At 44.3% G+C, this 26,025-nt stretch overlaps 7 protein-coding genes and 1 pseudogene across 7 annotated transcripts; 4 read left to right on the forward strand and 4 right to left on the reverse strand.

Moving 5' to 3' along the window:
- Window positions 1–585: 585 nt before the first annotated feature.
- Window positions 586–1,393, reverse strand: LOC108091742 (annotated as a pseudogene).
- A 1,502-nt stretch (window positions 1,394–2,895) lies between these two features.
- Window positions 2,896–3,872, forward strand: LOC108091741 (larval cuticle protein A3A). Its single transcript, XM_043209245.1, has 2 exons — window positions 2,896–2,955; window positions 3,038–3,872. The coding sequence occupies exons 1-2, from the start codon at window positions 2,944–2,946 to the stop codon at window positions 3,755–3,757; spliced, it is 732 nt and encodes a 243-aa protein (XP_043065180.1). The 5' UTR covers window positions 2,896–2,943; the 3' UTR covers window positions 3,758–3,872.
- Window positions 3,873–9,191: 5,319 nt separating this feature from the next.
- Window positions 9,192–10,063, forward strand: LOC108091757 (cuticle protein 18.6). The gene is made up of 2 exons (XM_017191100.1): window positions 9,192–9,275; window positions 9,338–10,063. Exons 1-2 carry the CDS (start codon window positions 9,264–9,266, stop codon window positions 9,974–9,976), a joined length of 651 nt encoding a protein of 216 aa, XP_017046589.1. The 5' UTR covers window positions 9,192–9,263; the 3' UTR covers window positions 9,977–10,063.
- A 2,134-nt stretch (window positions 10,064–12,197) lies between these two features.
- On the reverse strand, window positions 12,198–13,019 carry LOC108091746 (larval cuticle protein A2B). Its single transcript, XM_017191088.2, is given in 3 exon segments — window positions 12,198–12,807; window positions 12,809–12,903; window positions 12,965–13,019. Coding segments are annotated over 3 exon segments (642 nt in total). The 5' UTR covers window positions 12,977–13,019; the 3' UTR covers window positions 12,198–12,272.
- A 2,469-nt stretch (window positions 13,020–15,488) lies between these two features.
- Window positions 15,489–16,320, forward strand: LOC108091754 (larval cuticle protein A2B). The gene is made up of 2 exons (XM_017191098.1): window positions 15,489–15,568; window positions 15,698–16,320. Exons 1-2 carry the CDS (start codon window positions 15,557–15,559, stop codon window positions 16,304–16,306), a joined length of 621 nt encoding a protein of 206 aa, XP_017046587.1. The 5' UTR covers window positions 15,489–15,556; the 3' UTR covers window positions 16,307–16,320.
- Window positions 16,321–17,311: 991 nt separating this feature from the next.
- On the forward strand, window positions 17,312–17,854 carry LOC108091769 (larval cuticle protein A2B). Its single transcript, XM_017191116.1, has 2 exons — window positions 17,312–17,344; window positions 17,405–17,854. The coding sequence occupies exons 1-2, from the start codon at window positions 17,333–17,335 to the stop codon at window positions 17,852–17,854; spliced, it is 462 nt and encodes a 153-aa protein (XP_017046605.1). The 5' UTR covers window positions 17,312–17,332.
- A 2,171-nt stretch (window positions 17,855–20,025) lies between these two features.
- LOC108091767 (larval cuticle protein A2B) lies at window positions 20,026–20,899 on the reverse strand. The gene is made up of 2 exons (XM_017191112.1): window positions 20,824–20,899; window positions 20,026–20,678 (listed from the first exon to the last, which is right to left on the reverse strand). The coding sequence occupies exons 1-2, from the start codon at window positions 20,833–20,835 to the stop codon at window positions 20,109–20,111; spliced, it is 582 nt and encodes a 193-aa protein (XP_017046601.1). The 5' UTR covers window positions 20,836–20,899; the 3' UTR covers window positions 20,026–20,108.
- Window positions 20,900–22,099: 1,200 nt separating this feature from the next.
- LOC108091770 (pupal cuticle protein Edg-84A) lies at window positions 22,100–22,779 on the reverse strand. Its single transcript, XM_017191117.1, has 2 exons — window positions 22,717–22,779; window positions 22,100–22,657 (listed from the first exon to the last, which is right to left on the reverse strand). Exons 1-2 carry the CDS (start codon window positions 22,726–22,728, stop codon window positions 22,100–22,102), a joined length of 570 nt encoding a protein of 189 aa, XP_017046606.1. The 5' UTR covers window positions 22,729–22,779.
- Between the last annotated feature and the right edge of the window lie 3,246 nt (window positions 22,780–26,025).

A 26,025-nucleotide genomic window follows, 5' to 3' on the forward strand; every position in this document is an offset into this window, starting at 1 on the left:
TGGAAGGGTGTAAAGAGATATAAGAACCAACAAGATCTTGTCTGATGTGAGTCTGGTCGCGAGATAAACCCCTTTCCTGTGCCCACCTTTCCTATGCGTCATGCTTGGAATAAAAGGCAACATTAAAATCGAAAAGCCGGCTACACAGATCCGCTAGCCGCAAATCGAGACTTGGAGAAATACCAACCGGAAGCCGAATGACCACGTGCTAAAACCCGAAATCTGATGTAGCCACTGTTGTATCCGTGACATACTTATGATTGCATACATACTTTATATCGATCAGATAATGATTTATTATCCGCTGATGGGATTGGTCAATTTCTAGAGCCGAATCGAATCGTAGCGGGTGTAGCAAATGGAGCTCTAATTGGAACGGAACTATTGAAAGAAAAAATTCAATTTGAGTCTAAAGCTCCAACTTTGGAATTTCAATGTCGCAGCCAAGCTCAATTAATTGGCCACACAGCAATTCGAATTGAGCTCTCATGAAGCAAAGGTAATTAAATTGTATTCGGATCTCGACTAACATTGCCCGCAGGCCAAGTGTATCCTTAGAGCCGGATATGGTGAAGAAGTGAACTGTTTAACTGGCAAAGGTTGTTTTTATTTTAGGGGTCGTTCGTAAAACTATAACAAAAATGGGTTGTGGGTCGGTTCCTAATGGTGGTAGGCGACTGCAGGGGCGGCGTAGGAGGTGTACGCAGCGGGGGCGGCGTAGTGGGCCACGGGGGCAACGGTCTTGACCACGGCAGGAGCGGCGTAGTGGGCGACAGCGGGGGCGGCGTAGTGGGCGACAGCGGGGGGCAGCATAGTGAGCCACTGGAGCCACGGTCTTCACGACAGCGGGAGCGGCATAGTGAGCCACTGGGGCAACGGCCTTGACAACGGGGGCAACGGCGACGGCCTTGACGAGGGGCTCACGGTTGACCACGGCGTTGAATCCGTTGATGGGGTCGGCGGTGTACTGGACGGTCCTCTTGTACCCGTCGGCATCGATCAGGGAGTACTCTCCGCGGACCACATCCCCGTCGCGCTCCTCCACCTGTCCCTTGTTGTCGCCGGTCAGCTTGTCGTCGACTCCGTAGGAGAAGCGGTACTGGGGGTGGGGGTCGTACTCCTCGGCGGCCTTGACCACCACCTTCTGGGCCACGGCGACGGGGGGCGTGGGCGTAGGTGGCCACGGCGGGGGCGGCGTGGTAGACCTGGGGAGCGGCGATGGGGGCGTAACCGGCGCTGGCCACGGCGACGAAGGCGAGGGCGAACACGAACTGGAGGGGGGATTCCTTGGGTTTACTTCTCGTAGGATCTAGAGGCAGGGACTCACCTTGAATGCCATTTTGAAGGAGTTTTTGGGCTGTGGGCTGGTTCTTTGCAGAAACGGGGCTGAGGGCTGAATGATGTGGCTTCTGGCCAGGCCAACTGTTTTATAGCCCGCGCTTGCACTTTCTGCTCGGTGAGGTAAGGTGCTTACGCTTGGCCTTCTGAATATCATGCTCCAAATTAGCGCGAAGTCACCGCTCTGCAAAGCCAACGGCGACGCCGGCAGAGCAGTCGGCAGAGGGCCAAGAGAGGAGAAACAGTTGGCCATTGCGGAGTGCAGTCCAATTATTTAGAAAGGATTCGGCGGACTCGAGCGGGATTTCCCTCTGCCAGGTGCCCACGTTCAAGTCGGTCGTTGTGAAATGATTGCATCTGCTAATAGCAGCGCCGATTAATCCCACATACATATATAATATATCTCATCCAAAGGATGGGACTGAGTCTTAACGCTGGGTGGCCTTGATTCCAGCAGATTGCGCAAATGGCGCAAAGTGTCTGCTATAATTGGGGTCGGGGAGTGATTCTCGAGGATTGATATGTGAAAGATGAGAAAATATGTAAAGCAAATCGATAAACCGTAATTGAGGTGGCCTTGCTCAGGATTGACATGTTGCGTAACCTATTCTTAAAGTGGGTTACATTGATCAAAACCGCTGATAGTAAAAGCGAAATGCATACTACTCCTACTACAGATTATGTATAAAGTTGTGTCTTTAAATATTGTTAGGTACTAATTTATTTTTCCCTAAATAAGCTTAACAAAAAATTGGTACATATGTATATGATATAAAAATTTAAAAACACTTTCGCTTTTGTTTGACACTCCTTTAAGTAAAACATCTATAAACAAATCATTAAATGAAAACTTGTTAAAGTAAAAGTATCATTCCTTGTGAAATTTTATATTAGGGAAAAAGTGCATAAGTTTTGCCAGTATTCCATTGGAATTCAATAGTGATAACAGCCTTACAACAAATAACGCCAAGCTAAAGTTCATTCAACCTTCTTGACGATCAACGAGCAGTTTTTTAAAGTTACATAACTGAAACCAGATTACACAATCGTTTGAACACTTATCATTTCATCTGCGGAGTATTACGAATTTCTTAAGAAAATTATGGCGGACTTGAGAAAACAGAACTAGAGACAGAGAAAAAGTAAGCAATCTGAATAAAATATTCGCCTTGCTCTCTGAATGAATAAAATTTAAGGTTCATATAATCCAATTTATGCCGAGTAATCTAGTGAAATAATTAGCCACGCATTAAGCCGGGCCAATCCCTTTTGTTTTTAGGCGGACCTTTCGCCGGAGATCTTTCACTCTTTCGGCGCTGACGGCTTCAGAATCTGTGGCCAAGAGCGATTGCACACCCACAGAGCTTAGCGCCACGAACAGGAAGTACGAGTTATTGCCCCCCGACAACAATCGCAGTCGAGAAACATTCAAAATACTCGCTGTCACCGCGAAAATACCGCTCGCTGCCAGCGGATTGGCCTAAAGCAGAGCAGAGCGAGCTGGCAGCTTGATTTACTATAAAAGTTGTCGATCGGGCCCAGAAAAGTATCATTCGCAGTCCCAGTTCACTTCTGTAAAGAACTACCAATCAGCACCCAATCAAAATGGCCTTCAAGGTGAGTCACCTGGACGGGAATCCGGGATAGCTAGCTTCTACCAGGGAGTTCTCGCTGGATATCTAACCTCTCCGCCTTCCAGTTCGTGTTCGCCCTCGCCTTCGTCGCCGTGGCCAGCGCCGGTTACGCCCCCATCGCCGCCCCCCAGGTCTACCACGCCGCCCCCGCCGTGGCCACCTACGCCCACGCCCCCGTCGCCGTGGCCCAGAAGGTGGTGGTCAAGGCCGCCGAGGAGTACGACCCCCACCCCCAGTACCGCTTCTCCTACGGAGTCGACGACAAGCTGACCGGCGACAACAAGGGACAGGTGGAGGAGCGCGACGGGGATGTGGTCCGCGGAGAGTACTCCCTGATCGATGCCGACGGGTACAAGAGGACCGTCCAGTACACCGCCGACCCCATCAACGGATTCAACGCCGTGGTCAACCGTGAGCCCCTCGTCAAGGCCGTCGCCGTTGCCCCCGTTGTCAAGGCCGTTGCCCCAGTGGCTCACTATGCCGCTCCCGCTGTCGTGAAGACCGTGGCTCCAGTGGCTCACTATGCTGCCCCCGCTGCCTACACCTCCTACGCCGCCCCCTCCGTCGCCCACTACGCCGCCCCCTCCGTCGCCCACTACGCCGCCCCTGCTGTTGTGAAGACCGTTGCCCCCGTGGCCCACTACGCTGCTCCCGCCGTGGTCAAGACCGTGGCCCCAGTGGCCCCAGTGGCTCAGTACGCCGCCTACGCTGCCCCCGCCCACTACGCCGCCCCGGCCGCCACCTACACCTCGTACTCCGCTCCCGCCGTGGCCTACCACCACTAGATCCTGGCTGAAAACGGACGTTGTACATAGACTTGTTGGCTTTATTATTACTGTACATTTATTTATTGACAGCACCAATAAACAAATGCATACGAGTACGTAGACATACATCACGAAAGGCCAGAGTGTTTTGAGGGGCTCATGGGGAAGGACTCTCAGAGGTCGTTCACATCTTCAGCATTATTTATGTGCTTGTTTGCGCAACGAGTTCTTGCCCTCAATGTGCGAAAAGGTTCACAGACATCATAGGAGCGATCCTCTCCAAAGGACTGCAGCGGACTTAGAGCGATGCAATCCGCGCGGTGCTTTTGGTGGTGCAGTCTGGACCTTTGTTCGGCGATCCTTAAGGAAGCGGCAGGGGCAACGAACTGCGTTGGCCTGCTGATGATTCGGATCCTGATCCCAATAGCAATGCCAATCCCAATCCCAATCCCTCTGTCTGTCTGAGGGGACAGACAGATTTGCGGGCTTTGTGCCGGTCATTTCCATTTGAATGGAAGGACTCGTCTACCGCACCGCAGAAAGAATCCCTTTGTTGCTTACTTTTGTAATATAAAACGGAAATTATGGGGTCATGACTTTACTTGCCGGGTGATAAATGGTCTTACAGCAGAGGGAGCAGAGAACTGAGCCTCAGTTGTTCCTAGTTCGAGGCTGCATTTTCCCACAGCTCGAGCAGGAACTTCTTAGGGGGCTAGACAGCGCACACCTGTTGTTCTTCCAACAGAACAGTTCTAGATTTAAAACTCTGCGTTCTGGAGGGGCCCCCAAGGTCAGAATTGGAGTGTAATCTCAGCTAGCCAACTGCTTCCATCGGCATCGACATCACCCTTCCTCGAACTTGAGGACCGACTAATCAAGTGGAAGATTTCTGATTTCGGGTGCTCCTCACCGTCGATATTCAGGCGAAACCCTTCTCAACTTCACCATCGTCATTATCATTATCATCCAGAGCGCAGCCAACAACAATGCAAACTGACAATGCAACCGGACAAAAACAGAAAGCACAAGACCAAGGAAAACAAAGAAAAAACTGGGAAGCAAACCCGTTGAAGTAAGCTAAAGGATCGTCGAACCTCAACGGGGGTAAACAGGCTTTCGGTCCCCGGCTTTCGTATAAATAGATGCCAGCCACTCCTTGTGGGCTCATTCAGTGTTTTGTGTTGAGTCCGAGAGGTTCAGGATCAGGAGCAGCTTGCGATCGCGCCTTGGGGTCAGTCAGCCCAGTGAAACCATCAAACCCGCCTTTGGATAACGTTTTTCAGGACTCAGCCTGCTTTAAGACCACCAAATGGCAGATATATAGAGGTAATTATGTGTGATATGTGATACTCTCATGGGAACTGCGGCTAAATTATGTTGCACTAAAAACATAAATCAACAAAAATAAACATAAATCATCAATAAAAAGTAACAATGTGAAGAAACAGTATATAAAAACTCTAAAACTACAATTGCAGTTAATTTGAATATCTCATTTTGTTTAATTGTAAAAATTTAATTCAATTATGGTAATGAAATATATATTTGTTATTTGTATTTGAAATTACAAGAATTTTGTTGATTGTTTGTGGATTAGTATTTTCTGAATGTGTACGAATCTGAATGTAAAATTTTATATTTTAGTTTATTGCTAAACCTTTGACTAATTACCTCTTTAATTTGCAGATATTCCATTTCTTTATCGGCCCGGCAGCTGCTCACTAAAAGTAATCAAACAAAAAAAACATGGCTCTGTTTCCACACTTGAAATCTTCACCTTGTTGTTTTTGATGACAACCTGGATCCGTTTGAGAACCGAAATCTAGGGCCAATCAGGGCTTGCAGCTGGCCAGAACACCTATTGGCACTCATCACGGAACATTGAATCGTTGGAGGGCCGCAAAACACCGCACATCAGCCATCCACCACCCATCCATCCATCACCCACCAAACGTCGTCTCGGCCCTTTGGACAAAATTTACATTTGAGTTTAAGTTTAGGTGTAAACAATAAACAAAAAACAACAATAGGCTACCAAAAAAAGCGAAAAAATCCAACCAAGTGTTTGTTGTTCTTCGGATTATTCGACTAGGTATTTGCATACGTGGCCCAGATAAGATCTTGTTTTTAGGACCATGAAAGGGAGCTTATCTAGAAGCTTAGCTTCAGAGAGGATTATAAATATGTTGCTACACTTAAGGCTGAGTTTTTAAAACTTTTCTTTAAAATGTAACTTATTTTGAGGTCCAATATCTTTCTTGTATTTTATTTTAAATAGCAATCCTCGACCTCAGTTAAGACTTCATTCTGCAACCCCGTGACTTTTACTTTGCAGTGTGATCTTAAAAATAGTTCAGCAAATGTACCCGAATACTTTGTTATTATCTTACAAGAAAGGCCGCGGTGCGAACAATAATTTATGTGTATCAAGGTCAGCAAAGCCTATAAACTATAACTGCGGCACCATATGAGAGCCGATTGCCACCAGATATCCAGCAAACAGTCAGCAGATTTCAAAGGTGTACGCACAGGTGCTGTTGCCACTGCCAAAATGAGACATGAAGAAAATGGTATGGTAAGTGAACTGGTTTCTGTGCAAGTTTAATTGGCATTATTCGAGTCGCCGGCTGGACAGCGTTTACTTCGCTTTGTAATTCCCATAAACTATTTTCGAGCTAACCCTTGGTGGATTGCGCTCGCCGATGATTAAGCCAAACAAATGCCTGTGCTCAAGTGTCCGCGTGTTTCCCTCGGAAATTAAGCAAACTAAATTGTAATTAACAGCCGCTTTTTCAACAGTTGTCCAATTGAGACAATGTCTTCGCGTTAGCCGCCCGTTGACGGCCAGCAGGCTACTGAAGCGATTACTTTTATTATTTTCAATTCGAATTCGTTCCGTTGGAATTTTTTAATTCGGCGCAGCATTGACCTCACAGTTGAATTCGTGTTTGGTCAGGGGTGTCCGCTCGCCGGAGTGGCTGGCTAATTAAATTAAGCCAACCTGATGGATACCACCTCTTCGCCCGGCCGGTCCAGCATATCCTTCGGGGACTCTGCTGCGGGCGGACATTTTCCGACATTATTTGGGTTTTAGCAGGCACTCGACTTCGACACCCGGACACCAAGACACCCAAAATCCAAACAACTCAACCAATTTCCAGCCAACACTCGGCCCGGTGATCAATCTTAAATTTTCACCGCTTCTGTCAGAAATGTGCGTAGTCGACGACATGGGACGACAGTGGCATCATGTGGCTTAGTCGTCCTGGTCCAGCACCTCTCTCCCGAATACCTTAAAACGTTGACAGCCAAACCCAAAATGCTGGTTGACGAATGAGGCTGAAGCGGGTGAGTTTCCCTGGGGAGCGCTGCGAAAACGCCGTATGCCTGCACCCGAAAAACTCTGCAAACGTAGCATGAATGGCGGCACTTTCCTTGATAACATAACACACATAAATTTCAAATTCTTATTAAAAGCAGCTGAAGGTAGCCCATAATATCTATAAAATATTGCAATTGTATCTTTATATTTGTATTGAGTGACCAAATCTTATTTAATTAAGCAACTTTATTATTAGTTATAGAGTTCAGTTTTAACTGAAAGATTTACAAACGGTAGTCTGAAAGTTTAAATTTCTGTTCATTTTTAACGAGTTTTGTGGTGGTTATGCCTCACAATTCATAATTCCAAGAAATTAACGGTGTAGATATACGGATTAACTAAGTAAACAAAGTTCTTATTTAAAAGTTGAAAGAAATACCCGCTTTCTTTTAGTTTGCTATGACGATAAAGTATATATATGCAAGTATGCATTTACGTAATTCTTGTGCTTGATATCTTTAGATGTCACACACATGTATACAAGTACACTTAGAATATTTTGGGATCCGACGTCTATACCCATCCTTCTTTTAAAGTTTTTAATTTAAATTTTGGATAAAAATATGATCACGATTTGCTAACAAATTTGTTAAAAAGTTTTGTTCGTAGACGTTTGTGACTTGGCATATAGACAACTAGCTTCCGGATGGTGTGGTCGATTTTCAGATTGTTTCTAACGGATCTAAGTAGCCGGCTTTTCCCTCCAATTGTAGCACCTATATTCACTCGTGCTCCTACGATGACGATGGCGAATAGAAGTGAACAGGAACTGGTTTGACCGCGGCCAGACGCACGTCAGACGAGATTCGAATCGTTCTTTTTATTGTCGGACTCATTGTTTGATTGCCGGGTAATGATCTCGTACCTCTGCACAACAATGGCAAGTAACAAATTTGCTAATTAAAACGTCGGATTGAAAGTGAAATGGAAGTAAATATAAATGGTTAATTGCGAAACCGAAAACGGGTGAAGCACTAATTTGGCCTTAGCCGGTCATTGATTCTTGAATCTATTGGATTCGAAAGAGCAATTAAAATGTAATTAAAACAGTTTTGAGTTTTACAACAGACAACTTAGAAAACTTTGTTATTAAGCTCTTATTAACAACATTAGCATAAACTAATAATTTTTAGAAAGCTAAAGGCTTGGACAAACATTATCTTGCTTATGCATTGTTAATTGTCGATCAGCATTTTATTCACCTTGAGCGATTGTTCCTAAAAAATGACCAGTATATGCTTTATATTGTTTCCAATAAATGTATTAGATTATGGAAATCAATACCACTTTTATAATTGCCCTCTAGAAATATTTGCTTTTATCATATTACCGCTTTCATTGCTCTCACGACGGCCTTCAAACGAAATTCTTTGGCTCCCCGCCCCCGCACAACATTTTATTACATCACTTGGCCGCCGGTTGAGTCACTTTCCTGCCCAATTCGACTGCGACCATGATTGAGCACTTACCAGTGCCACAATTATGGCTGTAAAGCTGAGAGCAGAAAGCTTCGACCAGAAAGCTCGAGTCCGCTGTCCATTTGCTCCGTGCGAGGTGATCAGGCATCTTTTTTGGGTCACTTGCCACGGGGAGGATGGAGGAGGTGTGTCTCTCACTAGGGTTTTTCTCTATTTTTTCTGCATGTGTGTGCGCTTGTGTCAAGTGCAATGCTGTTCATCGATCAAGCGGCGATTTATTGGGTTACTTACATGACTCGAGTGAGCCCCAAAACCACGACCCCCAATTCCCCGCTCCACGAACCGCTGATCCGCGGCGAGTTGCTCGCTTAAGTCTTTTGTTTGTAACGACTTTGGCCGCTTTGTCTGATTTTTTTCGCCGTCCGTCTCCCATTCATAACAATAGCGAAATGGGTGTGACTCGTGGGTGCAAATCTTTTTGGGTAAATCTACCGATCGACGGAGGGGAGGCATGCAAATGAATTACGATCGAAGTGGTTTCTGTAAGCCTCCTAGTGAAAAAGTGAAAGAAAGGCCGGCGGAGAGACAATGGGCCAACGAAATTTTCGTCTATAAATACAAATGCAGCCGCGGATCGATTATTATTCAAGCCACGCACTCCACACAAGGAGGACAAAGTCTCGCATCCACCGCTCTGCAACCACTGACCTCAAACACTCGCCAAATGGCTTTCAAGGTAAGCCAATGCTGATGTAATTCAACAGCGGATAATGTTATAACTTTGTTCGCACTCTCCAGCTCCTTGCATTGGTTTCCTGCTGCCTGGCGGCCGCCTCCGCTGGACTCATCCCCGTGGAGCAGCACGAGCAGCAGCCCCAGCTGTACCAGGCCCACCAGCCGCAGCACGTGATCTACCAGAAGCAGCACGAGATCCATCCCCACGGCCACGAGGTCTACCCCGATGATCCGCATCCCAAGTACAACTTCGCCTACGACGTGCAGGACGCCCTCTCCGGCGACTCTAAGAGCCAGGTGGAGTCCAGGGACGGCGATGTGGTCCAAGGCGAGTACTCCCTCGACGACGCCGATGGCTTCCGCCGCACAGTGAAGTACACCGCCGACTCCGTTAACGGATTCAACGCTGTGGTTCACCGCGAGCCGCTGGCCCATGTGCACCACAAGGTGGTGGCAGCTGCTCCCGCCCAGTACCACCACGCCCCCGCCCCCGTGATCAAGAGCTATGCCGCCCCCGCCCCCGCCTACGTGGCCCCCACCTATGCCGCCCCCGCCCACGCCTACACCGCCCCCGCCTACCCCACCCACCAGGCGGAGCAGCCGCAGGAGCAGGAGCACCAGCAGCACCACTACGCCAGCTACGAGTCCCCCGCCCACTCGCAGGCCGCCCACGAGGGTCATGAGTACTACCACCACCAGTAAGGGCCTCTCGACCGGATCACAGATCACCTGAACAGCGGAAGTATTAACCCATCACGAGAACTCATTTAGCTATTAGCCTAGCCGTGTTTTTTAGTTTTACTCTCTGTGTACATATTTTCAATAAACATTTCTCAATTCTATGTAACCAAGAGTCTTTAACTGACTTTGGAGGATATAAAATAAGGATTTCATGGGTTAGATAGCAATTATCACACAAAAAATTAAATAAACTTAAATGTTATCAGTTAATAAAGATAATTACATGCTGAAAAGGTGCACTTATGAAATCATAACATTCGAACAGTTTGCAACCCATGTAAATTGTACTCCAGACTTAAATATCATTTGAAAATTCAAGTACATCCAATTTCTTTACCGCCCAAGTACAATGTTACCAAAAAAACCTTCGCAGTTAAGCTGTGGAATGTCAAGGCCAAGGCAATGCCAAAATATCAAAAGACACAAATACTTGTTATAATGATTCGCATTATTCCATTTCCAAAGCCCCTAAGCCAACCTGATTAGGAGTGTATTCATATCGCATCGTGTTTTCTTGAGATTACATTCCCCCATATCCATCTTAAGCGGGCTTATAGATCGCATTTTTTGGCAAACTCCACTGAGGTTTAAAAGTGCGTACAAAGAGAACAATTGGCATTAATTTTATGAAGTGTGAGATTTACATTTAAAGCACTTGGCTAGTATTTCCCGATTGGTCATGATTAGCGTGAGCGATTCCGCTCGAGTATTTGGCACTGCTCGATTTTCGCACTTCATTGGAGAGGGGTAAATGGAGACCGGTTTTTGGTTTTCGGTTTTCGGGCTTGCCAAAATATCCGGTAGCAACAGTCGCACTTTTTGCAATTTTAATGTCGCACTCAAATTGAATCTCAAATTACTTGGGACATAACTGCTGCTGCTGGCTGCTATCAAGTCCGGCAAATATGTTCGGGCTCTGACGCAGACCCGGGCCCCAAATATGTGTGTCCAATTGCCGGTAAGAAATAATTTGCTCCACATTCCCACACAAAGGTCTAACGCAACCACACATCAGCCAGACCTCTTGGCCTTTCGCTCCTCTTTGTTGCCCAGCTGGGTTGTTGGTCGGTTGTCGGTTGTTGGGCTGGGGCTTGGCTTTGGCAACCGTGGAGAGCTGGCACCGGGGGATAACAATCGACTGCCTTGGCACCAGCCAATGCCCACCACATATCACATTAAAATTACCTATCGAAAATAACTATCATATTTTGACGTCTTTGGGAAAAGGCCAAGAATTGTTGTGTGAGTTTCAAAATGTTAATGAGAAAACCAAACTTTTTAAAACAGTCCTTAAACCACGAGATGTTGCTGAAAAAATTCCTACCGAAAAGAAATAACCCTTTTGTGCCACTTTTTCTTTTAAAAAAGAAATGTATGATATTAACAATTTATAAACATAACAATAGAAATAAGTGAGCAACCTGTTTCCGTTAAGCATACTATAACTTTATGTATATAAACTTACAAATTTTAATAAAGGTAAAATAACATAATAATAATTATAATAATAATTTATTTATTTATTTTACACTGTATGCCTATCTTAGATCTTAGGCTGCAGGAAGGGGTAGCCATTGCTGCTCATAATAATTAATAATATCTATCCTTTAGAAATTGGTTTAGTAAAAAAATGGTACCGGCAATCGCTAAGTTATGGCTCAAAACGAAATAGAAAGTTAACTGATTCAGTTATTTAACAACTGATATAGTACATTGTTTTCAGTAAATTTTTTTTTTTTACAAGAACATTATAAAAATATAAATTAATAAATAAATAACATTATTACCTAGCAATTATTTTGAAATGCATGTTTAAGGAGCATTAAAAGAATTAGATGAAGGGATTGAAAGTATCTAAAATAAAAAAAATGTAAAGCCTACTTACAAATCTAATAGACAAGACAAAGCTGTAGCTATAATACCCGTTTCATTATGACTTTTACCTGACAGGATTAAGTAAATTTGATAGGTACATTTAATTGTACTTAAGCGACAATCGAATTCTAGGTAAATATCTTTTTCCAAAATTAGTTGGTAATACCCCATATAGTTGTGAAGATAAATAAAACCCAAAGTAGTAATTAAATGAATAATATGTGTGCGTTTCTATGTAAAATCTTTTGCAAAATTAGTTGTTATGATCCTATCAAGTTTCGCGGATAAATAAAACCCAAAGCATTAATTAAATGAATAACATGTGTGTATTTGTAGAGGGCGTTCGTAAACCTATAACAATAATGGGGAGTGGATTCAGTTCTTAGTGGTGGTAGGCAACAGCGGGGGCGGCGTAGGAGGTGTAGGTGGCAGGGGCGGCGTAGTGGGCCACGGGAGCCACGGTCTTGACCACAGCGGGGGCGGCATAGTGGGCTACTGGGGCAACGGTCTTAACCACGGCAGGAGCGGCATAGTGGGCGACAGCGGGGGCAGCATAGTGAGCCACTGGAGCCACGGTCTTCACGACAGCAGGGGCGGCATAGTGAGCCACTGGGGCAACGGCCTTGACAACGGGGGCAACGGCGACGGCCTTGACGAGGGGCTCACGGTTGACCACGGCGTTGAATCCGTTGATGGGGTCGGCGGTGTACTGGACGGTCCTCTTGTAGCCATCGGAGTCGATCAGGGAGTACTCTCCGCGGACCACATCGCCATCGCGCTCCTCCACCTGGCTCTTGGAGTCCCCGGAGAGGGAGTCCTGCACGTCGTAGGCGTACTTGTACTGGGGGTGGGGGTCGTACTCCTCGGCGGCCTTGGCCAGGACGGGCTGGGCGTGGGCCACGGCGACGGGGGGCGTGGGCGTAGGTGGCCACGGCGGGGGCGGCCTGGTAGACCTGCTGGACGGGAAGGACTCCGGCGCTGGCGGCGGCGATCAGGGCGAAGAGGGCGACGAACTGCAAGGGGATTAATATTAGAATCTGGGGTCTTGAAGAGGGCTAAATCCTGTGAGCCAACCTTGAATGCCATTTTGAGTGGTTTGGTACGGCTTAGCTGCTGCTTCTGTTGGTTGCTGAGAGGCGAAGTGAACTGTGAGGGCTACTGGGCCAGCACTCGGTTTATATACAGAGATGGAGCAATTTCTTGAGCCACGGCGGCTGCCGTCGAATTGCCGAATTGCTGCTTTTGCCGGTTGGCCACGCTCTTGGCGTAATTAGTGCAATTCATTTATGCTAAACGTGTGTGGAGAGGGGAAAAGTGTAGCATTGAAGCCGTGCTCAATCTTTGTATCTTTGTGTTTTGTCATCAAAGTAAATTCAATCTATCCAAGAGGTACGAAAAGCGTGCGCATTGACATTGCCTTTGGCCTAAACCAGTTGGTCCACGGAACAGTTAATGAACTAGTAAATAAGTCGCTTAAAAAGGGATTAAATCAAAGCTGCTGAAAGCCACGTGCCTCGAACAACTTACGTTGCAGGATTATCATAAAAACTCAAGCTTTTATATTAAATTTGTAAATTTATAACTAATTTGTAAACTTTAGCAATACTTAAATAGACCAAGGGGGAAGAAATAATTTTAATCACAAATAGGTATTTCATTTAAACTACTTAATTATTGACGATTGCTAAAACAATTTAATTATTGGATAAATTACATCAGCATATACTTATGTTTGTTTATGATCAACATTTTTTAGGTCAAGACTTTTTTATTTAATAAACTGATTTTGTTTCGAAACTAAATATAATATAAATTTGTATCTTTAGAGCTGAATTTCTGGTAATCTTTATATTACTTAAACTTATATATATTCAATTTATTATACCCTTGCAGAGCAAAAGGGTATTATAATTTCAGTCAGAAGTTTGCAACGCAGTGAAGGAGACACCTCAGACCCCATAAAGTATATATATTCTTGATCAGCATCACGAGCAGAATCGAAATATAGATGTACGTCTGTCCGTCTGTCCTTCTGTCCGTCTGTCCGTTTCCGCGCAAACTAGTCTCTCAGTTTTAAAGCTATCGTGCTGAAACTTTCCCAAAAGTTGTGTAGTTGTTGCACGCAGTATATAAGTCGGAACGGGCCGGATCGGCCGACTATATCGGATAGCTCCAATACAAGAGAATGAAATAAAAAATTCTCACTCTGTTGTTTTTGATCAGATCGACTTGAATTCTTCAAGATGGCGTTTTCTAACTGTTATTGAATTTCGGATTAAATTTTATCAAAATCGGATAACTCTATCGTATAGCTGCCATAGGAGAGATCGAATATTATATAGAGAATTAATGGAAAAAAATTGATAACATCGTTGTTTTTTATCCCACGAGCATGATTTTTTGAATATTAAGTTTTTTAACAACGTTTATATTGAGAAAAAAGTTTCATAAAAATCGGTCAACTATATCTTATAGCTGCCATAGAAAAGATCGAAAAATCTATATAGAAATAACGGAAATAAAATTATAACATCGTTGTTTTTCATCATACAAGTATGATTTTTTGGAATATAGAGTTTTCTTACGACTCTTGAATTACGAATTTAATTTGATCAAAATCGGACAACTATATATAGCTCCCATATGATCTATAGTCGAAAATATGGAAAATGAATAGAAAAATCGTCTAAGCTTCGATGTTGTTTAGCCTTTGTGTATTCTGTTCGAAATATTTGATGATTGCAAGGGTATATACGCTTCGGCTTGCCAAAGCTAGCTTTTTTTCTTGTTTTTAAATGTGTTATAAACATTTATTACAAAATCAAACAATAACTATTTTAAATAATTGTATCTCCGTATAGTAGTTAAAATTTAGAAAATTAACCCTAAAATTGCTGGTTGAGCAGGTTTCTCTGTCTTAATCTTATCGTTACTTATTTCGGTATGTGTTCCTTTTGGAAATCATTATATAATACAGTAGAATCCGCTTATAGCGACTTTCAAGGGACCGACGATTTTTCGTCGTTATACCCGGAAGACGCACTAAGCAGAAGGATTTACGTGTATAAGTCTGTCTGGGGACCAATCAAGCCATCGAGTTTTCGTCGCAATACCCGGACGGACACTATAAGCGGAGTCGTTATAACAGGATTCTACTGTATATGCCAAATTGGAATGCCTTTTCTTGTTTTGTAATAATTCGAACAGCAAAGGTAGTATTACCATAAATTACGTTCGAACTTAAATTTAATAAGATTTCATATCCTTAAAGCTTAACGAAAAAATTAATTTTTTTACCTTCGAAAATATATCTAAACATAACAAAATAAAACAGAAAATATTTTTGGAAAAACGGATATAATTAATTTAGTAATACAGCAAAAACTTCTTGGAAAATGGTAATTAAAATTGGCTTGGCGTAAGCAATTAAGTGCAGCTGGGTATTTCAGGCGAACACTTTCAAATGGGCAGAACTGAAGAAGGTGCGTGACAATTTTTACAAGCCACCTGCGGCGTTCGTGGCGATGCGCCAAAAATGAATTCCAATTAGGTGTCATCAATGTCACCAAGTAGCGTATAAAATCCAATGGCCCACACTGGGTCAGACATTCAGTGTTTGGCTTTAGCCCAAGACAGCAGCAGTTAATCAAAATCATCCAACCAACAATGGCAGCAAAGGTTAGTACAACCACTTGGAGGATAAACGTTCCTAAGGATTACCAGTGCACACAAAAAAGAACCCACCAATTACCATTATTACCAACACCTCTAAGAACATCACATATCCTTATCCTATTTGTTCCCCAGATTGTTATCGCTTTGGCTCTGTTCGCCGTGGCTCATGGAGCCGTTCTGAGGACCGCCGCCCCGGTGGCCGTTGCTCCTGCTCCCGTCCCCGTTCTGGCCAAGACCGTCGAGCTGGAGGAGGTGGACCCGCATCCCCAGTACACCTACAGCTACGACGTGCAGGACACCCTCTCCGGCGACAGCAAGGGACACGTGGAGGAGCGCGATGGCGACTTGGTCCGCGGAGAGTACTCCCTGATCGACGCCGATGGCTTCAAGCGCACCGTGACCTACACCGCTGACCCCGTCAACGGATTCAACGCGGTGGTGCGCCGTGAACCCCTTGCCGCCGTCGTGGCCGCCGAGCCGGTGGTCAAGGTCGCCGCTCCTCTGGTCAAGGCCGTCGCCCCAGTCGCTCCCGTTGCCGCCGTTGCCCCCGCTCCCATTGTCCGATCCGCTCCTCTGGCCGTCGCCGCTCCCCTGATCAAGTCCGCTCCCCTGGCGGTTGCCACGCCCCTTGTCCGCTCCGCCCCTCTGGCGGTGGCTGCTCCCGCCCCCGTTCTGCGCACCGCTGCCTACACCACGCCCCTGCGCTACGCCGCCCCCACCTACACCATCGCCAACTTGTAAATGAGCAGGATGCGACCACGGCTAAATCCAATCTGTTGTTTTGTTTCTATGATAATAAAATGTGATTTGTTATGTTAATTTTAAATGTGTTTTCAATTTGATTAGAATTTACCCATGGTATTGCTTTTATTACTCTTGGGAACTTGAGAATGGTGGTAAATAAAACAAACAAATTAATCAATTGATTTAGTGGCACTGAAAACGTGAAACTTATAAATTATTTCGAACACGAAGTTAAAATTTGTGTTCTTGAACCGCTCAAATTCAATAATTACTGCATCATATTATTTTACTAGTGAGTTGAAGAAAATTAGACAGCTATTAGTCAATCATTAATTTAAAAAAACATTATAATTGAAATGTTTTTCTGTATAATGATATTTTACCATTCAGATGAAGATTTATGTAAATGTGTTTCTTAAATACGCCTATTAAATGGCACATTATAAAATTCTTCCTGTAAAGCGTTTCAGTTCTTAATAGTTTAACTTCTTTTTACCAAGTCCGGTCAGTGCCTAGTGTAGGTCAGTTCCGCACTCTCAGTAATCTCCCCAAGCATTTTGCTCCACCAACCGAAAGATCGTTCCGGTAACACGATATACCATTCAAGGCAGAATAGTGAAAGCTGATTCGCGAATAGCCCGCGGAGGGCCAGAGAGACTCAAAACCCGAGGGTCTCTCCTATGACACTAAGCCGCACCACATTTGCATGTCTCTGTGTGTTGCATAAATGTAGCTTGTACTCACTGCGTGGGCTGTTGTAATTGCCCCTTTCCAGTCGATAAATTAATAAGGTAAATAGCGCAGCCACAATACAATAACAAAAGTGCAAAAATTGAAAAGTGACAAAAATTATTTGCCCAGCAGCGAATTAATCAATTTCAATTCGTTATTCGCGTTTTGCTTTTCGTACTTTTTCAAGAGGTATAAAAAGCAGTGCTCGTGGTCCAGCAAATCATTCCACATCTTCTCTGTCTTCGCAGCAGTTAACGGATAACCAACCAGCCCACTTCCAAGCTCAGAGCCATGGCCTTCAAGGTAAGTCCTTAAAGGATTCTTTAACCCCATTCCAGTACTAAATCCCCTTTCCCCCCTCAGTTCTTCGCTGTTCTCGCCTTCGTGTCGGCTGTCAGTGCCGGAGTCCTTCCCGTCCAGCAGGTGTACCACGCCACCCCCGCCGTGGCCACCTACGCCCACGCCCCCGTCGCCGTGGCCCACGCCCAGCCCGTCCTGGCCAAGGCCGCCGAGGAGTTCGACCCCCACCCCCAGTACAAGTTCGCCTACGACGTGCAGGACTCCCTCTCCGGGGACTCCAAGAGCCAGGTGGAGGAGCGCGACGGGGATGTGGTCCATGGCGAGTACTCCCTGATCGACGCCGATGGCTTCAAGAGGGTGGTGCAGTACACCTCCGACCCGGTGAACGGATTCAACGCCGTCGTCAACCGCGTGCCCCTGGAACACGTGAAGACCGTGGTGAAGACCGTGGCTCCCGTGGCTCTGCCCGTTGCTGCTGCCCCACTGCCAGTGGCCTACCACCAGCACCACTAAGTGGGAAGTCTCCCCGATTTGTGGAATCCGTTGTAGATCAATAAATTGTTGAATATTTCTAAGCTCATAGAAAAGATGATGTTTTTTTAAAGACTTTGGGGACTAAAGCAACAAAATATCTGATCTAGTTTAATTCATACATTTTTAAGCTTTAGACTATTTGTGGTCATCAAGAAGAAGTCTGCAGAGTGTTAATATAAGGTACAGGCGTTTCAATTATTTTAGAAAGTGTGTTGATCTCATTTCATTGAATATCCTGAGAATGGCACAGTAATACTATTTATTCTTATTTTCGAATTACGAAGCAAAAAACTCCAGATAAACAGCATAAATACTAAAACAGAAGGGAGTTACGCGGCTGCCACCCAATAAACATCAGTCAAAGTGATTATTTCGAATTACCTTGGGTCTTCCCAAAACTCTTTTAACCATATGCATTTTGTAATCAACTTTGTGGCGGTAATAAGTCATTAAGAGCCCAAATTGATCAGGCGTTCGCGTCCGACCCATTTTACACCAATCAACGAAAATTGGGGTAGACATCCGATCGGAACATTTCAATAAGAGCATCTGCGGCGAGGGCTTATTGAATTTAATGCGTGTAATGCAGTCCGCTCTTGAAAACCAGTTAAGGTCACTTGCAGGTGAGTTGCAGCTTTGGCGTGCCCAGAAACCTTTCGCCGATGCTCTGCGTTTTGTTTTTTTCTTCGGACCCGATTGAGAATGATTTACGCGACATTATTGGGCCCGAATCGATTGCCTTATCTGGCCGACCGCCTTTCCAACGCGGACAAGTGCAAATATGCCAAGGTACTTCGAGGAGGACAGCGGACAACGGACAACGGACGACGAGGGTTAAGGTCAAAGTCAGCCGGCATTGTTAATTACCGTTGGAGCGAACGGACTCCGCTACCCATTTGCATTTCCATTCCCATGCTTAGCATGTAAGTACAGCGGCCCAAAGATCAGATTTTAATGCCAGTGCGCATGCGCAACTCGCGGCGAGGCCCATAAACTTAACCAGGCGAATTACAACCATGCTCGTGTCGCATTGAAAACTTGACCACCTCACTTAAGCCCAGTTTACACGGGCTCTGCCGGAGTGAGTAGACGGCTTTTGGGGCTTCCCTCTTTCAATTTGTATTCGCTGGAACTGTCTTATGGACCTTACATTGGCCCGGCCAAAACGCTTCTGGCATTGCCTTTGCTGTCTTGTCGCGCATTTTGTGCGTTCTTGGACGTGTTGGACTGCTGTTTTGCTGTTTTGCTGTTTCGCTGTCCAATTATGCGACATTACTTCATTGTTGCCGTCCAGCGACAGTGAGTGCTATTTTGTCGGTAGCTGTCGCTCTTTATGCATTCTTTCTTCTGAGGCGGCCTTGAAAACGGTCGTGGGAGAGTGAAAGTAAACAAGACTTTCTGTTTTAACAAAGCCCCTTGGAATTTAAAGAGGAATTTAAGTTCAATCTGAATCAAAAATGCTTCCTGATATAACAGAGTGAGTTTTAATTTTAAATTGTAGTGAAAGAGTTTGCGGTCATTTGAATATAAAATTGTAATGCGCTCCGTTTTCTACTAATGAAAGCCAACTAATAACAATCAAGATTACAGTTCGTCAATGTGTTAACATATATTCATAGCAAAATAAATTGTAAAATTTTAAACTTGTTTCTGTGAAACCTCTTTTTGTAAAGATCAAAGCTTATTTATAGAATTAATTTAAAGTTTTCAGCCCTGTTCCGAACTTGCACCCAATATAATTTTTGTAATCTACTTGTCAATGGTTAATGGTTGAATAAACTTACGGGAAGAAAATCTAAAATTAGTTGCTCTAAATAAGATACTAGAAAAGTATTTATCAACAATTTAAAATCAGTATAAATCAAAAGTCACCAGTTGCACAGAATTTCAACTTATGATTGTACATCTTTAAACAAGATTTGTATAGATTTTAAGCCAAACACTAATTATGAAATTATTTTATTGGTAACATAAGCCATCGTCTGCTTATGACATGAGATGTGAAATAAAAGGCAAAAGGCACAGTGAATTCATGCTTTGAATTTAGTTAAGTATTTGCAGGGCAGAATATATTTCATCAAATCAATTTTTGAATGCCATTTCTGTGATAAAGGCGCAGTGCAGCCCCCAAAATAATGAACAACTTTGGATTTCCATTCAATTAGATCACATCCTTTTATTCAATAACAACTAACGGCAATTATCGGGTCGTGGTCACCTATTATTCAGTTACCTAATAGGCGTACGAGATAAGAGGCGAAGCGAACTGGGTCTTGACGACGGCGGGTCCGGCGGCGACCAGGGGGGCGGCCTTGACGATGGGCGCAGGGGCGGCGTAGGCGAGGGGAGCGGGGGCGGCGGCGGCGTAGGCGAGGGGAGCTGGGGCGGCGGCGTAGGCGGCGGTCAGGGGAGCAGCGGCACGGACGACGGGGGCGGCGACGGCGGCACGGACGACCGGAGCGGGGGCGGCCACAACGGCGGCGGGAGCGGCGGCAACGGCGGCCACCAGCGGCTCACGGCGCACCACCGCGTTGAATCCGTTGATGGGGTCGGCGGTGTAGTCCACGATGCGGCGGTATCCGTCGGCGTCGTTCAGCGAGTACTGTCCCTGGACGATGTCGCCGTCGCGGTGCTCCACCGCCGTCTTCGAGTCCCCGGAGATGGCGTCCTTGACGTCGTAGCCGTAGGAGTACTGCGGGTGGGGGTCGTACTCCTCCACCTGGGCCACGGCGGCCAATGGAGCTGCGGCGGGAATGAGGCCGGCGCTGGCCACGGCGATGCAGGCGGCGAAGAGGATGGTGAACTGCAAGTTGAGAACCGAATTTCAATTACACTTCCATAGAAAAGCATGTAGGTTTCAGTGGTAATAAATCCATTGAACTAATAGGAAAGTCTTGTTGATTTGATCACTTGTCACTTTCTTTCGCACTTGAGAACTTAGTCCTTACTTTGAATGCCATTTTGGGTTGCTTGGGTTGGGTGGTTGCTCTAGATACCGAAATTGGTGGTGAACTGATTTGAACGACGTCCAACTGGGGCTTTTATACCGCCTCGATGGCACTCTGCCCAAGCTCGATGTCAGCGGCGTGCACTTGCGTCACAAAACCACGCCGACCATATCAAAATGCGAGACGCTCAAGACTAGAAGCGCTTGTTGCTGGAGCGGCTGGTGGGGTTAAGGGGGTGGCGGTGGAGGGGGAGGGATTGTGGACTTGAGGTAGGACGGCGGTGGGCGGCACGCTGCCAAGGCTGAGCGGTGACAAAGCCGAGGCGAGCATAATGCCTTCTTGATTGAATCGCACTTGAGTCGAGCGGGCTGCCGAATTAATATTGGCCTCAGAAGTCGCATACCCGAACGTGCACTATGATGGGTATCCAAACTCCACCCCCGAGCCCCTCGGACCAGAAACCCCCAAAATCGATAACGACGGTAATGATGATCGCCGGCGCTTTCGAAAAATACTCGCTCACTAATGGCGGCCATATCGTATGCAGCGCATGCGCAAATGCATAACAACGGTTTTTCAAATCGACTCTGCACTTGCAGCTCACCCATACCGATTTCTGATTTTATTTCCCTGCCCGGCAATATAATGTCGGACCGCGGACAACCCCACCCCCGCCCGACGACCTTAAACGGTTATTTAGGCGGCTGTCGCTCCAGCTGAACGCTAATTGGATTTCGAGCTCAGCTTTGAAGCGACACTCCACTTCCGAATGGCCACCCAACAAAGAGAAGTCATTGCGAAGGTTTTCGAGCGGTTCTGGCTGAAAATTCCATTGCGGATGGAGCACTAGTTCATTTCATGTTTTTCTGGGATTATTTTGTTACTTTTGTATGGTGTTTAATAACAATACAAAATAGAATAAACATGATGCTTGTTTTGAAGAGCTGTAACGCCAACATAATTGGGAGAGGTTCAAGCGGTTTGGTTACCCTCGAAACCTGTTGCTCTTCTTATTAAAAAAAGTATTTAATATTACATTTTATTGTAGCAGAGTATATATTATATATTTTTCTTTAGGAGACTTACACATATGTGTATTTATATATATTTATTTTCACGATTTGAACGTTAATAACTTTGCACTAAAATTTTGAGATATATAATTATCAACCTAACATAATGATAATGTAATCCCTTATGATACTAATAAACAGCTTAAACATTCAATTAAAAGTATTTTATTCAGGTAAGCTTGTTCAAGTTTTAGAAACCGATTCTAGAAAACATAGGAAATGGCATGCGGATGGTGGGTGTGGTGCACGGAGGTCTTCAACAACGGCACGTGGTGCGAAACGAAGGAGTGCGTCGGAGCAGCGTGGTGCACCACATGGTGGGTGACTGGGGCGTGGTGGATCACTGGAGCATAGGATCGATGCACCACAGCCGATGCCTGGGACAGAGGCTTCAATGTTGGCAGCTTCTTCAGAGGCTGCAACTGAACTTTGGGGGCCACATAAGATGCCTTCGGCTTCGCCACCACCGCGGCACTGGAGAGAGGTTCGCGGCGCACCACCGCATTGAAACCACGAACATCATCGGCGGTGTAGTCCACGGTGCGTCTGTAGCCATCGGCATCATTCACGGAGTACTGGCCGTGGACCACGTCTCCATCCCGAGACTCCGACTGGGACTTCACATCACCGGTTTCTGCGTCCTGGACGTCGTAGTTGAAGGAGTAGCGTGGATGCAACTCGTAGGTGTCGTCACTTCCGGACTTCTTCACTGGCAGTAGTGCAGCTTGGGCCAGCCCAAAAAGGGTCAACAACAACGCAATCTGTGGGTGGTCACATGATATCAGATCAGGTTCAATTTAATATGATTTACAAGGCTTACTTTATTTAACATGATGAGCACGATTTCGCGAATATGGTTAAGATTTGCTCCTGTCGGCTGCTGATTTAACACAATTTCGCTTCGGCCTGGCCATCGGCTTTTATAGGAGACTGAATGCTTGTTGACCCAATGCCACAGTGGCCTGCATCTGGATCTGGACAAGGTCATCGCGGGGACCTCCGGTCCGGTCTCTTTCTAGATCGCCTAATTGGCGCTGAGATGCCCAACGAGTTTATCAGGCAATCGACAGGTTTTCAGACCCTTTTTCATCTTCATTCGGGATTTTGGCTCCTGCCATAATTCCGCAAAGTCATTCCGAACTAAAAACTGGTAACTTGTTAGCAAAAAACAATTAAATTAATTAAAATTTGTTTTCCTGAGTACATATTAATTAATTCTTAGAATTTGTTAATATCAGAAAATTTTTATTTTGAAAAATTTCAAGTATATTGTACAATAATATATTTCGCTTTTCCAAAACTTTTTTTAAAAGCCTCGAAATATTACAAAATATGTTACTTCGTATAAATTTAACATTTTAATTTTAAGACTTTAGATTTGAAAAGTATGTATTAACATGCAATGCAAATCAGAAACCATGAACGCCGAAAACTATGCAACAAAATTTTTACTTTACTTTGAACAACAGATGGCGCTTTATATAATTTACGGATAAATTACAATTTCTAGCAATTAATTGTGTGTATTAAGTGCTATTTTTCTTAAATTTGGTTGTTTTATAGTTTGAAATATAAAAAAAGGTCGCTGAAATGCTTATAAATTGTTAATTATTAGACACATTGTTTGCACGCCTTTTAAAATGGTCAAACATCGTGTTTTTTGCTTCTGTTTTTAACTTGCTCCATTTCACCTATTTCACTTCTTACGTAAAGAAATAATTTTTTTTTATATAAATTTATTCTCACCTGGAGACTCATCTCAACTGCAGATCCGCCATTCCCCCAAAGCCTGCCAATCAACAATAAAAACTGATGCCCAGTCATTATTTCTATTTTCAGTTGAGTTGCTTTGCGCACAAATTCTGTTTCGCCAAGGGAAACAAGGGTAGTCTGTTATTTTGTGTAGAATACTTTAGAAGTGGGGGCTGTTCCAGAGAAGACTTTTCCGATTGGCCCGCTTCACTTGCGAAGCGGATAAAGAGAGCGTGCAGACTGTTGTCTCGCTTTAACTTTATCCGATTCAAAAATGAAAGACTCTTGCTACATGGGATTTGATTTAATGCCGGGCGGCTTTTTATCTTTTCCGTGTCGCTTTGCATAATTTTGCATCTTAAACAGGCAAGGTCATTCACGCGACCTTCAGCAATGTTTATGATGTTCCAATTACACGAGAGATTAAAGTTAAGTCAGGATAATTTTTAGCTCACACACAGAACTATTTAAGTTTCGTTTGAAGTCCAACCAATTAGGAATACTATGCTTAAAGTATGCAGGGTTTGATTGCAATAAAAATAGCATAAAAAATTACAGCTGAAAAACGAAACACCGAAAATATCTACATATAGAAGTATATATGTATCTACGAGTAATATCGTTTTTAAGATTTCAATATATTAACTACAGAGTAATTAATTTGAAATCATAATATTATTTAGATAAGTTCACAACAAAATTAAGCAATCAAGATTACCCTATTAAAATAAGCTTTTCTCGGTAAGCTGCTAAATACAATTAGCTTCACCTAAAATAAAAATTACTCAGTTCTCCTTTTTTATTGCGTTAATCTTTTTTTGTATTTATTTGTAGTCAAATATATTTTACTCTAATAATCTCGCACTTCTTTCCGCGCACTTGAATTAAAAATAATTGTTCGCTGATGCATTTAAGCTTCTATGGAAGTCCAAGCGCTCGAAACTTTAAGTCTATAAACTCTAATAGTTAGAGTACAGATTTAGATATAAGTAGTTATAACAACTTGCCAAGCAAATTAAAATTGTTCACCAGAGTTTCTGCAGCTGCGGAGGATCATAGAGAACCATTGTTTATTTGACAATAACACTAAGAATTGTACCGAGACTATATTCCCACGTACGATTTAGAGCACTCAAAACCACCCACCATAAAATGCATGTATGACATATTCGTTTTATATAATAAGGTTATATTCATCCTAACTTGCCTCTATCTGGTTTTGGTAAAAAAAAAATTAATTTTTTACTGCGGAACACAAACAATAATAAAATTCGTGTGCAATTCGCATCTTAACAATACTTCTTCATTAATTTTTGTGTTCGAAAATTATTTTTTAGTAAATATTATGAAAAGCATATTAAGAGGAAAACATTCTTAAAATAAAAAAAGGTATATAGCGACCTCATTGCACCGAATCGAAACCACCGACTTATATTGTGGAATTTTCATAAGTCCAGAAAAATATTGGGCGTCGGTAATTACAGGTATCAATCAAGGAAAACTTGGTAAGATCCCCGCGAAGGTGTTTGGAATCAGTCGAAAAACGAACATGTGATGAATTCAGCAACTAATTGGGGTAGGAAGCTTAAAATGCTATTCATTAACATAACGAGCTTGTCTCGGCTGATTTTATATTCAATTAAAGAGGCGACGGACCAGTTAGCACAACTCTTGGCCAACGTGCAACAGGCATCCGTCGCCGACTCTGCAGAGCCTGATAAGTACATTCGATTAATTAATCATTACAGAAGCGAACAAAACGCCAGAGTCAAAAGCTGCACAAAACCGAAAGCCCAGAAAAAAACTGAAACAAAAAAATGGCACAAATATCGATTTACCCAAAATTACAAAGGAAACCCGAAAAGTACCGCCAAGTTTTGTTCTTGGAGCGGTGACAGTCGGCGCCGGGCAATCCATCAATTTGGTGCAGTGCCAATTACGCCAGTTACTCGTCACGTCACGTCTCGAACACCGGCGGAATACGGACAGCGGACAGCGGACAACGGACAATGTACAACGGACACCAAATACCGGACAGATACGGGCTTCCGTAGGGGGAGACACCAAAGCTATGTTAGAAAAAATCGAATCGAATCAGCGTAAATCGAACGACGGCAGTTCAAGTTATTGGAGTTTTGGGGCTATTCAGCGGCGCCCCCATCAACTTGGCGTCAGCCTGTGGTCAGTTTTTAAATATTCCGGTCGGTCGTAAAGGTTTGACGCCTCTCGTTGTTGCTTGAGACGTCATCTAGCCCATATATCTTACTTCCGACGCTTTTCATGGCGCTAAACAGACGTTAATGGCGCGCCTAACAAATCCCTTTAAAATCATGAGGTGTATCAAGCGCTCGACTAGACACGCATACTTATGCACTAA

This window comes from Drosophila ficusphila, unplaced genomic scaffold, assembly GCF_018152265.1.
Source record: "Drosophila ficusphila isolate 14025-0441.05 unplaced genomic scaffold, ASM1815226v1 contig_791, whole genome shotgun sequence".
NCBI classification, from domain to species: domain Eukaryota; kingdom Metazoa; phylum Arthropoda; class Insecta; order Diptera; family Drosophilidae; genus Drosophila; species Drosophila ficusphila.